The 15,026-nt window shown below is 45.6% G+C and overlaps 1 protein-coding gene and 1 long non-coding RNA gene across 4 annotated transcripts in view; one reads left to right on the forward strand and one right to left on the reverse strand.

The window, feature by feature from the left end:
• The window catches only part of LOC148395554 (uncharacterized), a 39,221-nt gene that overhangs the window by 11,313 nt on the left and 12,882 nt on the right, over positions 1–15,026 (forward strand). Inside the window, exons 3-4 of one of the 2 annotated variants that reach the window (XR_015859352.1) lie at positions 137–249; positions 2,538–5,440. This is a non-coding gene — a long non-coding RNA (uncharacterized LOC148395554). Of the gene's footprint in view, positions 1–136; positions 250–2,537; positions 5,441–15,026 lie in introns of those variants that run through there. The other variant, XR_015859351.1, reaches the window with a different exon arrangement.
• The window catches only part of LOC148395555 (RNA-binding protein Nova-1-like), a 36,091-nt gene that overhangs the window by 9,469 nt on the left and 11,596 nt on the right, over positions 1–15,026 (reverse strand). For both annotated transcript variants that reach the window (XM_088380287.1, XM_088380286.1), the window contains one exon: positions 2,521–2,687. In XM_088380287.1, the coding sequence (XP_088236413.1) occupies positions 2,521–2,687 (167 nt within the window). The remainder of the gene's footprint in view (positions 1–2,520; positions 2,688–15,026) is intronic.

Below are 15,026 nucleotides of genomic sequence, written 5' to 3' on the forward strand. Positions count from 1 at the left end.
CCAAACGGGACCACAAGCGCACGTTACACATTTGACATACTGAAGGATTGCGCATGCAAAAACGGACTAGGTTGTTCACGCAAACCAATAATGCGGCTGGTACGCTTCATTGTGCGCATTCTCTAATTTCTTAAAGATGGCGTGACCTCAAACAAGCCTCCCGCTGGACGTGAAGTAACATTTGGATGCAACGAGAAAGAGTGCACGGAGGAGATGTGGAGGACGGTGCAGCGTCGCCACGGCAACAAGGTAAAAAACAAAACACTCACGATAGAGAGCGGAGGACACCGTTGAGTTGAGAGAAGGGGATTGTAAAAAGCTGCTTCACCGCAAAAACAAGACTCGGTGGGTCACTGTTGCCATGGAAACAGCTCCACGACCGTATTGAGATGAGAGGCAAGTGAAAGGCAGCCAGTGCGCACAAACACAGTTTAGTGGAGTTAATTGGAAAGAAAAGAAATCTTTTATGAGGATACCTTTTCTTTTTTAAAGACAGTTGTGGGCAAATAGTAAATTTTGGGCGGGGGGACTGGTGAGCTTTTACTACTAGTTTCTTTTTTCTTTCTGAAATGTGAGTTGCAAAGTGTGCATTGTGCCCGACATGAATGTGGGTGGCTGAATGGAGACTTTTACAATGAACAACTTCAGCTTTGAAGTGAATGAAAAGATGCAGTGCAAATGAAAAGACTTTTGGCCTTGGAGGAGGAGGGGGCGATGTCTTCAGTGAGGAGAAACGGGGAGTACAAACTAGTGACACCTAGTGGAGAAAAGTGGAACAAAAGCTTCGATTCGACCTTCAGTGTTTTGTAAAGGAGCGAGTAAAAGAGAGGAAAAAAAACGATTAAAACAAAAAGTAACAGGCACTGAGGGAGGTAGTCGAAAAGATTGTACCCATCAGCTTTTTCCTCCCACGCACACAGAGGAGAAGAAGAAGTCGTGGGAGTAGAAACAGAAGCCACGTCTGCTAACGATCGATGGCTCGCTTCTACCATCGTTTTAGTCGGTCGCATGGCCTCCTGCACTAATGAGCGCCCCCTTTTTCTCGCACGTTTACATCATCCTCATTTTTCCCACTACTACGGTTGCGTTTATTATTCATGATAACTAACTGAAGCAATTATCTAATTACGGGATTTGAAAAATCAAATACATCTTAGGCGGGAAAACATCTTAATTAATGCGACAAATTTTACAAGACTCAAATTTGCCAGAAAATGCTACTATATATTTTTAGATCCGTCTCGAACAAAAGCACCAGTCTACAAATTTAACATGAGGGTGACATTTTGTGGACTTCCTACCGGGAGAGGCAATAACAGGAAGTAGGAAACAGGTGTCCATGGCTGAGGTCAAAGGTGACAGGAAATGGACACAGGAAGTGACTAAACTGCGGTCAAGTTTGTGTGCTTGTGTGCATGTCTAAGACTTCACAGCCCTAAATAGTCACCATGAAAAGGAGCTAGTTGTTCTTTTAGTCTTCGAGAACTTACATATTATGGAAACGAACAAGTGTGAAATTAAACAACAGAGTCAATCTTTAGTTATTTGACGCTTACTGAAAGAAATTCTTATTTACATAATACCACCCGCACACAAATGTTACTCAGCCAGGGACTTGGTAACTACGTATCTTTAACTTGGAATGGAGGGAGAAGCCTCGTGTCACTCTGCGTACTATTTATACACACACAGACACACTCACACGAATAATAGAGCGTTGAGTCTATTTGAAGGGGTGGCTAATGTTTCTCTTCGTCCATATCGATGGCGGCGAGACAAAAGGGAACGCGACGTTGTGATGATTGATAGGCGGCGACCGCTCTTGTTAGCCAACAGCCGCCACCGTGACCAGCAGCTGGTGTTCATCGAGATGATTTACAAAGTACAGAAATTCTTTGACTTGCCCTCGACAAATTGTTGACGCGCGGGTATATTCTTTGTGTTCGTGGTTACCGGTTAGCATGTAGCGTGCTGTTTCTTGGATTAGTCTTATTGAAAGAAAACAAAACTGAGATGTGCCGAGTCCACGTTTATGAGGCTTCATGAGGACATTCGAATTGGCAAACGGTGACTTTGGCGTGATCGTCCCCCTGAGGGAGTATCAGGGTATCTACAGGACTCCATTAACATCACAACAAGTGGCTAGATCGTTTTAATTGCGTTAGCATCATTAGCCTCTAACTGCTAAACCAGCTTTTTAATTAATCGCATGCTGCTCGCGTGAGTGTGTGTTTTCCCTTTGGCGGACATCATCTGTCAATAGACACTATCACTGCCAGACTCGACTAGGCGGCTATCGTGAAGAGAGAAAGAGCGGGCTAATGGCCAAGTTAGCGATCTATGAGACTAATTGCTGCTAACTTGAGCAGGGGTAATGTTTGTGTGTGCCTGTGTGGCGTTTTCCTGCCTCACGCCAACTCTCCAAACTTTTAGTCACCTTCCTATTCCTGTTTCTGGTTTCCGGTCCCTACTTTCACGCCAGACTTCAGGTTCAAGTTTTGATGGCCCTCCACACTCTACCTGTTTGATGCGGTCAGGGTTGACCGTGGTCTGGGGCTGTAAGATGCTGACGGGTTCCGACTTCTGGCTGCTTTGCGGCATCTCTCGTACTTTCTCTGCGATGAAGTCGTGGACGCCATTGAGCGCCTCCACCGTGCCCTGAACCAGACATACCCGCTCTGTGGTGCCTGCACACATAAATACAACAAATGCATGATCATTATTAGCTTTGTTTGCATGGGGAATTGGTTCGAGGTTTCTCTTTGCAATATTGATATTTGGTAGCCATGTCTATCATGAGTCGACCCAGAAAAACATCTCGGGAAGACATGGACCAAAAGACACAGGAAGTCTGCCATTTTAGTTTGAAGCAGCTATTTTACGCTAATTTTCCACCCGGTCTTTTAAAGACCAACTTGTCCAATGAACGTGTGACTTCGTTCACTATCGTTACTCGGAAAAGATGGTGTAGCTCATGTGCGATGAAGATGGACGGCCGGGCTAAAAATAAAAGCCGGAGCTGACGTTTTTATCTACCTTGCCCGCTTTGTCCCTTCACAAGACATCAACATGCGTCACCGTTAGCATTTGAGCAGTGACATGGCTGCCCGTGTACATGTGTGTGTGAGTGAAAGAGAAACACGGCGAAAGAAAGTGGGCCTCGCCTCTCGCCGACAGCTGGTGCCCTCTGGGTAATCTGCTCTCGTCCAATCAACAGCAGGGATTAGCAGGCCATTGTCTTGGCATGAGAGTGTGTGTGTGTGTGCGTGTGTGTGAGAACAGGATATTTTCGGGGAAGCTCGAGACCAGGCTTTGGCCCAGCTGTGCTGCCGCATCTTCATACCCCCCCCCAGGGACCAACCGCGAATCAAATAGTCATTCAAATCGCTAAATGAATCAATAATGAATGATTCACGATTAAATCATGCTTAGTGACACAATTGGTCACTAGAGGGCGATGTCCGCGGAGGGGCTGCCGACAGCCGCGTAAAAAGTAGCACATGCAGCGTTGCCTTGATTTACAAGTTGGGTGTCTTCTCAATTGAGTTGTGTGCTGGATTCGTTTGTGCGTTTTCATTTGACAACTCTTTGACCGTCGGTCACTTTCTGCGCACGGCGACCATGCGGAACACTCATCATCGTCATCATTATGCGGGCTGCTTTTTATTAAACGCCTGCTCGTATGACTCACTCCTTCCTCCTCTTTCTCTTCCTCCTCCTCTTCGCTTCCCTGATGACCCGAAGAGCTTCACTGTTGATTGTAGGGCCGCTAATTTGCTAGCACGCTAATTATAGTGGAACACGATCCATTTGGCGTGACACTGCTCGACTTTTGAGTCATTTCTTTCAAAACTAATAAATGTCCCTTTTGGAAAGAATTTCACGGTACAACCATTGTAAAATTTTATAACTGTGTAGGCGATATTTGAAGTGAAATTTTAACTGAGGCACTAGTCAGTGGGGCTAACCGCCATGCTAATGCTAGCAATCATTCCCAGCAGAAGATCCATTAAAGGACAAAGTGTTTCAGCAGCGTTCAGTTTCTCCATCATCGATCATTCATTATTCATTATTATTGTTTGCCAGCACAAACTTTATAAACAGTCGCTACTAAAAATCTCCACTGGATGTTCTCACGACGTCCATGCAAGTCGCGTCTGGGAGGAATAGACGATGGTGCTAAAGAGAGGCGCGTTGATTACTTTAAGCTTATTAAGGTGATCGCCGCAAGGTGGAGGATAAGCCGGCGTTAGTCGGCTACCTTTGATCGCATCTGATGGATTAGCCGACTGTTAGCAACGCCCGCCGCTAAACGGCCTTTCCTCCTTTCCTGTCTGCCTTTTATGAAATACAAACAAATCTAGCAAAACATTTTTGACATTTATTTTTTAAAATAAAAACGTTTTCTTTCAAAATGTGACCCCAGAAAACATAACTTTTCTGGAAAACCACTTTGGAGAATCCTAGCGCAAACGCCAGCAGAGTTTAAGACCCTGAAAAGGCAACCGATGACATCACATGACACATGAAACCTGATTGGACGGAAGCCGTCTGCTGCTGTAACCCTGGCGACAAACTCCCATGCTCAAACTGCGAAAATGTAGAAAATACACTCGGGCGCAAGATTTTTTACAGCTGCAGGTGATGTCATAAGCGCGTGCGAAAAGTGTGTGCATGTGTGCGTGCGTGCGATCATGTGCTGATGTAATCATGAGCAGGAAGGAAAGTTGGATGTGTTCTCGCTCAAGTCTTGTGGGGATCAAAATGTGATGGTTTCCTTAGAACACACACACACACACACACACACTGAAGGTCCAAATGAGGACCAATTAGGAAAGGAGAAAAATTGACGGCCGGGGTCATTGTCATGATCTCTACAAGAGAGCAAGTGAAATTCTTCTGGCGTGTGCACCTGACAGCTTCCACATGTGTGCATGCCAAATGACCTTATCGGTAAAGGCTCCCCGACCTTTTACAGTGTGGCGACCCCCACGTTAACCCCCGCCTTGCCCCACCCTTCCCACCTCCCACCGGCTGCCCTTCATGTGTCAGCAGCTTGAACGTAAAGAATCACGGCAAACAAAAGAAGCTGGCAGAAAGGGAGAGAGAATTCCTCCCCGCTGATGTCACCTTTTCTTCATTTGCTGCAGCTGCTGCCTCCACAACAAAATGTAAGGAACCCTCCACGCCAGACTTTCCTAAGTCACCTACGAGCTCGCCCCAAATTACCGCCAGGCCCTTGGAAAATGACATTTGAACGAGCCTGCGCAAGTTTTCGAATGTCCAAAAAAAAACGGACGAAACGATGAGAGCGGATATGAGCAGAAGCAAAGCCGAGACCTCCCCCAAGGCCAATTAGTCTTTGACTTCTACTTGTCCATCCTCACTCGTGCTCTTCTCCTCCCCCGTTTCCCATCACACTCAGGACGCCCCCGTTAACCCCCCCACCTCCCCCCTCACACAATTTCCCATGATTCCCTTGTGCTCTTTTATTTTGGACGCAAGGATGTCTGTTGTTTCCCTGAGCAACCGCGCCAGTGGTGAGCAAACAAGGAGCCCCTCCTTCCTCCTCACACCCCTCCTAAATCTCTTGTTATCCCTCCCGGCACATCACAGTGAAATCCGCCTAGCAACAAGAGGCACATGAGGATCTTTTTCAAATATATTTTGTGATATTTTATTCTAGTTAGCTATTTATTTTATTATTTTTTATTATGATTAATATTTAGGATGTTAGTTTTTAAATGATTCCTCCATATTTTTAAAATCAAGATGATCAAAATTGTGGCTTGTAGTGCTTTGTAAACAAACACGCGCACCCACAGCGCTGCTTATCTGAGCACACACACGACTATATATACACACCTAATCACTCCAGGCCTCATCTGTCACAGGCGCACGCAGGCTCAGTAACTGGACCTGGTGTGAATTCCTGCTCAAACCCAGTGAGTTCAGTGCTCTTCTGATCTTACCTTGACACGCACACAATGCTCCCCAAATGATCTCATAGGGTCCTAACAGGGTAGACTGGTTGCCTTGCCCCTACTCATCCGACAATTTGGTATCGGGAAGTAGTTCTGCCCCCCCCCCAGAGCTCCTCCGCAATTAAGGTGTCATGTGAAAACCTTCCAAGTGGTGAAGAAGAACCACAGCCGCTGACCGTGTTGATTGAAGGGACCAAACACACAAAGAGAAAATGAAAACGTTTACGGGTGGCAGCTGTAGCCCACAACTCACGTCCGTATGCTCACGTTTGGACTAATTGTCCAATGAGCTTCCACTGACTAGGCCACGCCCCTTTAAAAAGTTACTAATGATTGAAAGCTGGTTTAGTATCAGGAAAAATCAAGCAAACCCCTGAATGGAGAAAACCAAAGAGCAAAAGCAGGTTCTCCATCCATCCATCTGAACCGTTTATCCTCATGAGAGAAAAAATAGAAGAAAATAGAAAAATAGCCATAATTTTTATGGCTCAATGCTGCAGGGCTCAAAAGCAGCGAAAAGTTCACGCCCGAATGATTTACGCGTCAGACTTGAAGTTGGAGAAGACGCTCCAAACTTGCCGGCAGGAATGCGAACTCACAGACACGTTTCCTCGACTCCCCCCCAACCCCCCACCCCCCCACTTCCCGGCTCTTCCACGTGCAACATTTGCTCACGCCGCCTTGCTGAGCGGCGCGCCGGGTCACCTTTAGCATGTTGACCTTCTCCGTGCATGTGTGTATGCCTTTTGTGTCATCACACCACTCACACACACACACTCCATAATAACAGTGGCTGTCTTCAGCTCGTTGAGCGTAATCTTCCTCGTTGGTGTCTAGTGTCGCACAACTGCATTAGTGCACTCGCACCTGTCTTTGTATGGGCTAACACACACACACACACACATACACAATCTATTCCAGTGTCTACGAATCTTGACCTCCCAAAGCCTCAAAGTTATCTAAACATTCCCTCTAACCTCATCTCTAACGCGTGCGTGTCTATCTTTGGCATTTTGTGTGTGTGTGTGCGTGTGTGTATGTATGTGTGTGTGTGTGTGTGCACAGCTGACAGGATAGAGAGGGGCAGTTGTGTTCACATGAAGGGGGTGTGTGGGGATGGTTTTGGGGGGGTCTGCAGTCTGTAAGGGTGAGATAGGGGGCTTAGAACAGCTGACACTGTCCAACACACACACACACACACACACACACACACACGGTAAAAGGGGAAGTCAAGTTAAAAATTGTCGTGTTCTACGTATGCGTCTGAAACTGTATACGAGTGACCATCGTGTTTGTGAAATATAAATTAAACAAACCCGTCTTTATCCAAACCCAGCAGGCGGCCATTTTGTGGAAAATGGCATCACAGTCACTCAGGTAAGCGACCAATCCCGAGGCCCTGAGCGACTGCTCTTTTTAAACATCAAATGTGTGTGACAAAAGTTTCCGTCAGCAAGCCCTGCTTTAATGAGTCCCAAAAGAAATTTGGGGTCTATAATTGATGCTAAGTGTCGGTAAAACCGGAGACATGACGGAGCATGCAAATGGTTTACATTTTTAGTGTGGAAAATATGAACACACAACCACACTCAAGACCAGGCCAGCTGTCTAATTAACTTATTGAATGACTTAATGACGCTAATCTAAATATATCGCGAGTTAAAATATCTTCACAAAAATCTCTCTCACACAAGCGCGTGAACACGCATGCACGCTAACAGCTGCTTCGCAAACTACCTCAATGACATTTTAACAAGTTCGCACCAGTTCGAACCGGGCCCTCCGCCGGAGCCTCGCTCTCCTAAACACGCCATACCGTAACATCGCACGTTAAGAGCACAACGGTCCGCTTTGCGACATTTTACGACGTGTTGTTTATGACAAGGCTGACAGTTTGTTAGCGCCTGGAATGCGAACATGTCAACACCGAGTCAACAGGGCACCCTTTTTTTCTTTTAGATTTAGATCTTTTAAATGTAGTCAATTTTTTTTTAAAAAAATAAATAAATAAATAAATACATTTAAATAAATACACTTAATAAAATAAAATAAAAAAATCAGGCAGTTGGGACAATCCCTAAAAAAAATCATTTTTCATGTCCTCCATTTTGCAGCTTTCAATTTAACACGCACCTTCTTTCACTTTAAACCACATCGGCAATGTCAGCTTCATAGTTAGCATGTCTGCTATGTATCCAAGTAACCATCAATAACCTAAGTATCAATAAAAACAACACTTAACTCATTTTCAGCCTCCAACGTAAATCAAAACTTTTGGACACACACACACGCCAACGAAGATGTCATCTTTGAGTTGCGTAATAAATGTTCTTTAGCCCACCATGTCCAAAAAGTGACGTGCAGCAAAAGAAAAGAAAAAATCGTTGGCCCAGGTTTGCGATCATCTGCCTTAATCACACAGCGAGTTCCACGCACACGCAACATTTACTCAACACAGTTCGCTGGCCATGGAGACCAGCATGCCTGCTCCTTTACATCATCTTCATCAACAATCTGGTCCCCATTTGTTCCAGGGTGTGTGTGCATGTGTAATGCGTACAAATATATGTGTGTTTCACATAGGTATCAGGGGCTATCAGGGCCATTATTTTTTAGAGCTCACGCTCCGACAAATGAAACACACACACAGTAGTGTGTGTGTCTGTGTGTGCAGCCGCTGCAACATTCACACACACTCTGATTGTCACAACATCCTCATTGCCCCCCCCCCCCGCAAAAAAAAAGTCGGACATGACATTCCTAATTCCAAACCAAGAAAAACAAAAGCAGCCCTTGGCGGCGTGGACTTTGTCCAACACGTTTTTTTAACAGGCTGCCGAGCCCAGAGCGCGAAGCCATATTGTTTCACTTTGTTTGGCGTGTGAATCATGGACCTAAACGTCGCCAACAGAACTTTTTGGGGGATGATGTCATTGCTGCAAGTGACCACATAGTTACCAACATGGCCGTTAGTTATGAAAATTTGCCTTGATGGTGTTTTCTAAGCGGACATTTCTTATGCGGCGGTACTTTGACTGTCAGCAGCCGGGCCCCACTTTTGGCTTACGGAAGTTCCTTCGGAGTGTTTTTGTTTTGTATTTGTGAGTTTGGTTAACAGCTGAAAGTGCTTCGGGGAGGATGGGACTCTCCTTGCCCACATGTGAGGGCATTTCAGTTCCGTAATTGCGCCTTTTTTTTCACATTTCGAACCTCCTCAGCTCCAGTAGCGCATCCTCAGTGTGTGTGTGTGTGTGTGTGTATGCGCTCATAGCAATGAATGAAAAGCACATGGAAGGCAATTACTTTTGATTTATGTCAAGACAAACATCAACACACACACAGAAGTCGTTTTAAAGATGTGCGTAGAAAAGACTTGAAGAGGTGAAAGAAGAATGGAAAGGGGAAAAAGGAAGGATGGGAATATATTCGGGAAGGAAGGATTGAAATAAGGAGAGGAAAGAATTAGAATAAAAGGAATGCAAAAGAACAAGGATGGAAGCAAGAACTAATACACTCGTCACAGGACTGTAAAATCCTAAATGTCCTTAAACACACCAGAGACACTCGCACATAATTAAAGGGAAAGTCCAGTGGTCGTGACAGCTGACGGCTTTGTGGGATCCCAGACTATAAGAAGCGAGGGGGTGTTAATCATAAAGGGGCGGGGCCGGGGGGGGGGGGGCTGTAAAGATGGGCATTGTGGGCTTTCACTTAGAGGATTAAAAATAATGGAAGAAGGGGCGGGAGGGGTAACTATTGTCGTATGTGTGTGTGTGCATGCACGTGTGCAGAAGGGGCCGCCCCCTCTCACCAGAGATGAAAAAGCATCATCAATACACCTCTTTGTTTGCAACACTCACCTTCTTCTCCTTCCTCTACACCCACTCCACGCCATAAAAAGAAAAGAGGGGGAAAAAATAGGGCACGCTGCCCCTTTAAGAGCACACATCTGTGGCGAGCGAGCGAGAGAGAAAGTACTCAGAAGACGAGACATTAGCCCATTTGGACCTTTTAAATGTGACCCCTTTGTGCCAGTCGGGGGAGGTTGCCAAGGCGACCGGCAACGCTGAGAGTCATTGTTGTCAAGGGCCAATCAGGATGCAGCACATACTGTGTGTTTGTGTGCGTGTGTGTGTCGGGATCGCTTTTAACATGCTGTTTTCATTTGAATGTTTGGATTTAGGCCTACTCGCACACGCACACACACACAAACTGCGCACCAAGTATTTGATTGTGTTGCATTCAATTTTCAAAATAGTATTGCGTCGCTTTAAGAGCTTTGTGTTGTCTTCAAGCGCTCCTCGTGGATGTTGTCTTGTTTTCTAATTAGCGGTGTAACTCTCTCTCTCTCTCTCTCTCTCTCTCTCTCTCTCTCTCTCTCTCTCTCTCTCTCTCGGGCAATATTGCTTATTTCGCATTAATTTTCTCATGTCGTTTTCTTACTGCAGTATTAATTTGGAGGAACTGATGTCTTATTAAGTCGCTCGAAATACACACATGCACTCATAAACACACTTTGTGAGGGGAAGAGGGGAGGGGGGGGCGGAAGACGAGAGGGTCTGGACGGGGACCAAGATGTGAAGAAAGACATCTCTCTCTCTAGCGCTCTTACACCTGCTAGGGGGGGTTGGGGAGCACTAGTGGGGGAGGGGGTCGCTCAGAGGAAGGAGTGTGTGGGGGCGATGGCTGCACGGCGCTTGTCACTTTGATTTCCATCACCACGGCGATGGGCATCCCACAATCCAGTGTGTGTGTGTCGCCGCGGTAACGCAGAAACAAATCAATGTATGTGCTATTTACAAGAAGCTTCTGTGAGTGTGTGAGAGTGTTTTTTTGTGAGAGAGGAAGTGAAAGAGTGTGTATGAGAGGGAGAGAGAGAGTGTGTGAGACAAAGATGCATGGTGACATTTGTTTAGCTTAGCAAGCAAAAAAGTCTGGCGCCGTCATGAAAAGTGACACGGCGGCACCCATCACTTTAAACTCCGCTGACTCCATGTGGCCTTTGGCTATGCTTTTCACGAGGGAGGGGTGGGGGTGGGGGTCGTGGAGGGTTCACCAATAGCATTTGTTGTCATGTCACTGCGATTGAACATGTGAACAACATATGATTTTTTTTTTTTGTGGGTCTTCCCATGATGGACATTGACCCGATTTCTCAGGCTTTTTCTCACGTATTTTTATTCCCGTTCTATTCCGAGACACTTTCTCCCTTGCGCGGCGGCAGATGGGAACCCCGGCCCCTCCCCTCCCCGTGGTGACCGGGGTCAAAGGCGCTATTGTCATCCGGCTAGCCCCGCCCCCTCTATTGTCCCCGACAGTTGGTGGCCATTGAAGCTCTCAGAAACCTCTGCACATTCAACTTTCCTCTCCTTTCTTGTCTTTTCTTTGCCCTTTCTGCTTTCCTTGGCTGTTCCACCTCCTCCCCCTCCCTCCCTCCCTCCCTTCCTCCTCCTCTTCTTCATCATCACATGCACAGCTGGACACGACTGATGGAAAGAGAAAACGTCATGATCAGCACAAAGTCGGAGGAAGTCTGATAATAAGATGAACACGAGATACAAGTATAATATTACTAAGCCCTGACTGATGTTAAATTGGAACAACAATTTTTTTCAAACAAGTCAATTTATAACCGTCAAATTATTATATTATTGTAAGTATTAATGGAAAAAAGTTATTTCAATTATTAGATGCATACAAAGTATGTTTGAAGTTCATCGTATGATTAATCGGGAATTTATTGGCATCGGCTGGAAAAAAAACTTTGCTGCTCATTTTGAAGTGAACAGAAAAGGGTTAAATGGGATTTGCCAGGAACAGGAACATCTTTTTTTATTTGTTTTGGACTGTTTGGCTTCAAACATTGGCTTGGCTTTGCGCTGCTGACAACAATCCTCACGGCTGTGATGAACTGAACACACACCCACACACACGCACACACGCACACACACACACACGTGATCTGATACATAATTGATGATTTGGGTTTGGAGCAGTGCTGAAGTTGGATCATTCAGAATTGGATCAAAGCTTTGTGGAATGAAAGAAAAAGAAAAAACAAAGCATTTACTGCCTTTTTTTTTTCAAAAGAAGAAAACTAGAGATAGAAACCAATGCCACACACAAACCAGTAATAATATATTATTATTGTGGCTCCACCAATTAAAATTGGCAACAGATATATTTATCTTTTTGAATATTTTTATTATAATTTTTTAACTTTTTTTTCTTTTCTATGCTTTTTTGTTTAGATATTGCAGCATTTTTTTTCAATTTAATATATAAGTGTTTAGGAAAAGGCGATCAGAATAAATTTCTGTCAACTTTATACTTTTAACTTGTTTTTGTTGTTGTTCACTCTCGTTTAGATCCATCAAAATATTACTCAACTTTTTTTGGAGATCCAATAATCCACTTGGCTTTTGACGGATGTATTTTTTTTTTTTTTGCACAGAAGTCGTTTCTTCATAGTCACTTTGGTTTTGCTGTTTTTAAAAAGTGCCAGACGCTCACAGTGAGCTTGACTTAAACATTGTACAGATTATTTCCCACGGGAGGAAATTTGGCTTCCATATAGATGGACCGTTGACAGATTCCATTTGTAGAAAAATAATGACGGCTCGCTTCAACGTCGGTGTGCTTTCTGGTGCGTCCTGCAGTAAGCTGGAAGTCTTTAATCCGATCACATAACGTTTCACGCTGCACACGCTCATGAATCATCGTGTCAGCTCCGAGTCGAATGAGTGCATGAGCGCTTAAGTTTTGACTTTTATTTCCAACATGTGCTGCACTTTTCATGTCTCGCGGTGAGGCCGCCAACATTTTGATGAGCTGCGGTGTTCACACACACACATGCACACACACATAGAGGCAAAGAGTTATTTTACAGCGTTCACATGATGCGTTTTTATCACAATTTAAAAGCGGTCGCTGATGTCTTCATGAAGTATTTGACGTTATGTCAAAACATGCAAAGCCATTACAGCATGCTGAGGGTGAAATCATCTTTTTTTTTTTTTTTTTTTTTTAAGGGTGGGGGTTCTGTCACACAAATTCAGAGTATGGCTTTTGTTACGATGAGGACCGGAGGGAAAGTTGGTATTTTTTAACTCAACTTGTTTGACAGAAATTTTCACTGGTGGAACCGAGCTAGCCGATTATGCTTGTGTTTGCGAAACAGTTTGATTTTTCGGCCTCTCATTTGTGTGTGTGAGTGTGTGTCTGTGTGTGTGTGTGTATATCTGCGCTCTGGGGGTGATGAGAGACAGCAAAAGTGTTTGAGGGTTTACTAAGATCATATTTCACTGGAAGACAACATTATCCCACCACATGCACGCATGCAATGCTCACACACACACACACACACACACACACACACACGCACACACGCACACATGCATTTTATGCAGCAGCAGAATCGATTGCCAGGCCCGCCGTTCTATTTATGCTCAGGCCTCTGTGGGACCCTCAACGCTTCCTCATTAAAAGGCCAAACACAACGAGCACCGAGCGCCATCCGTCATCCTTTCCGCGCTCCGCTGTCAGTCCTGCAAGTTGCGAAGGCGACGTGACCGTTGCGGAAGAGGGAGGCGAGGGGGCGTGGAGGGCGCGTCCGGTTCTGACCCCGTCGGGGACGCAGATGCCGCGAGCGGATCGATTAGTCGTGCCTGTCAGCGGGGCCACGGGGCGCTGACTGATGTGCTGAAGTGACTAAGGGAGCAAGCACCTGTCCTGTCTTGTCTGACATCTGGATGTAAAAGGCGATGTGAAAAAGAGAAATAAAAAATGTGACAGCTACACTTTATCCGCCGGATGAAAAACATCGGAAAAAGACGACCAACGGGCTCGTGCGGGTCTGCCCGACGAGTTCCCCGCGACACATCACAGCGCCAGGCCGACGGCGGCCATGTTTGCCTCGCTCTGTGATGTTTTTGCGGCGGCAGAGCTTAGCGGTGCTATAAGAGGCTTACAGAGATGCAAACAGCGTGTGCGAGTGTGTGCGTGTCAGGTGTGTGCGTCACCATGTGTGACAGATGTGCTTGTATGTCGGGAGCTGCAATCATGGCGCAGGATTACCGGCAATGTTCTAAAATGGTGGCGCGCTGTGACTGCGGCGGGAGATTGCGGCATCACGTGGTCAAAAGTACAGCGTGCGTAAAAACAAAAACATGGCAAGAATATCGTTTTTCAGATTGCCTTTGATTGTGAACGCATCGTCGTTAAGTGTCAGCTTTAATTGCAGTTATGATGTTGCACCACCCGGTGGCGATGTAGCACAGTTTGAAGTCACTGTCACTCCTAAAACCGTCGAAGAAGAATAATACATGTCAGATAAGTTTCTTGAACTCGACAATAGTTTTCTGCTGAAATAACCAGAAATGTTCGCTAATTAATTAATACCAGATGCAAAAACACTAACCAGGATTTGTTTCTCAGCATATTGATAACCTTCATAAATATAGGGGGGTGGAACCAATAGTAATTCACTTTCTGAATTTATGACTTTGCTTGTGTGTGTGCGTGAGTGCAAGTGTGTGTTCAATATCGCGAGAGGAAGCAAACGGGTCGATTGTAATTAAAAAGAAAACAGTTGTAAGGGATAAATATTTAATGCGAAGGGGCCTCGGCTTCATTAGCGCAAAGTGATGAAGCGGCAAAAGTCCCGTCAGCTGCGAGCCTGACGTCGAATGAGAAACGTGACAAGATGGGAAAAAAAAAAGAATAAACCGGTCCTCATGTACGAGACGACGTCTTCCGCATGGTGGACTGCCGCTTTGTCCTCTGAGGTTATATTTGGACGAGAATCAACCGAAAGAATGGCGGCGAGATCTTCTGCGCTCGCACTGGCGGACAAAGTGCTGCTGCTGCACTTTTCTCCTCAGAGATGTGATGGATGAGGCCGGGGGAGGGATGGAAGGATGCTCGGATGAAAGGACGACACGGCTCTGAGGGAAGGAGGGATGGAAGGACACCAGGAGAGGGAAACTAGGGGGGCAGCACATGGGGAGGCAGAAAAGTGAAGCAAAAATGTCTGAAGCTTTA

The sequence above is a fragment of the Syngnathus floridae genome, chromosome 7 (genome assembly GCF_059516105.1).
Source record: "Syngnathus floridae isolate MCC-2025c chromosome 7, RoL_Sflo_1.0, whole genome shotgun sequence".
Lineage (NCBI taxonomy): Eukaryota > Metazoa > Chordata > Actinopteri > Syngnathiformes > Syngnathidae > Syngnathus > Syngnathus floridae.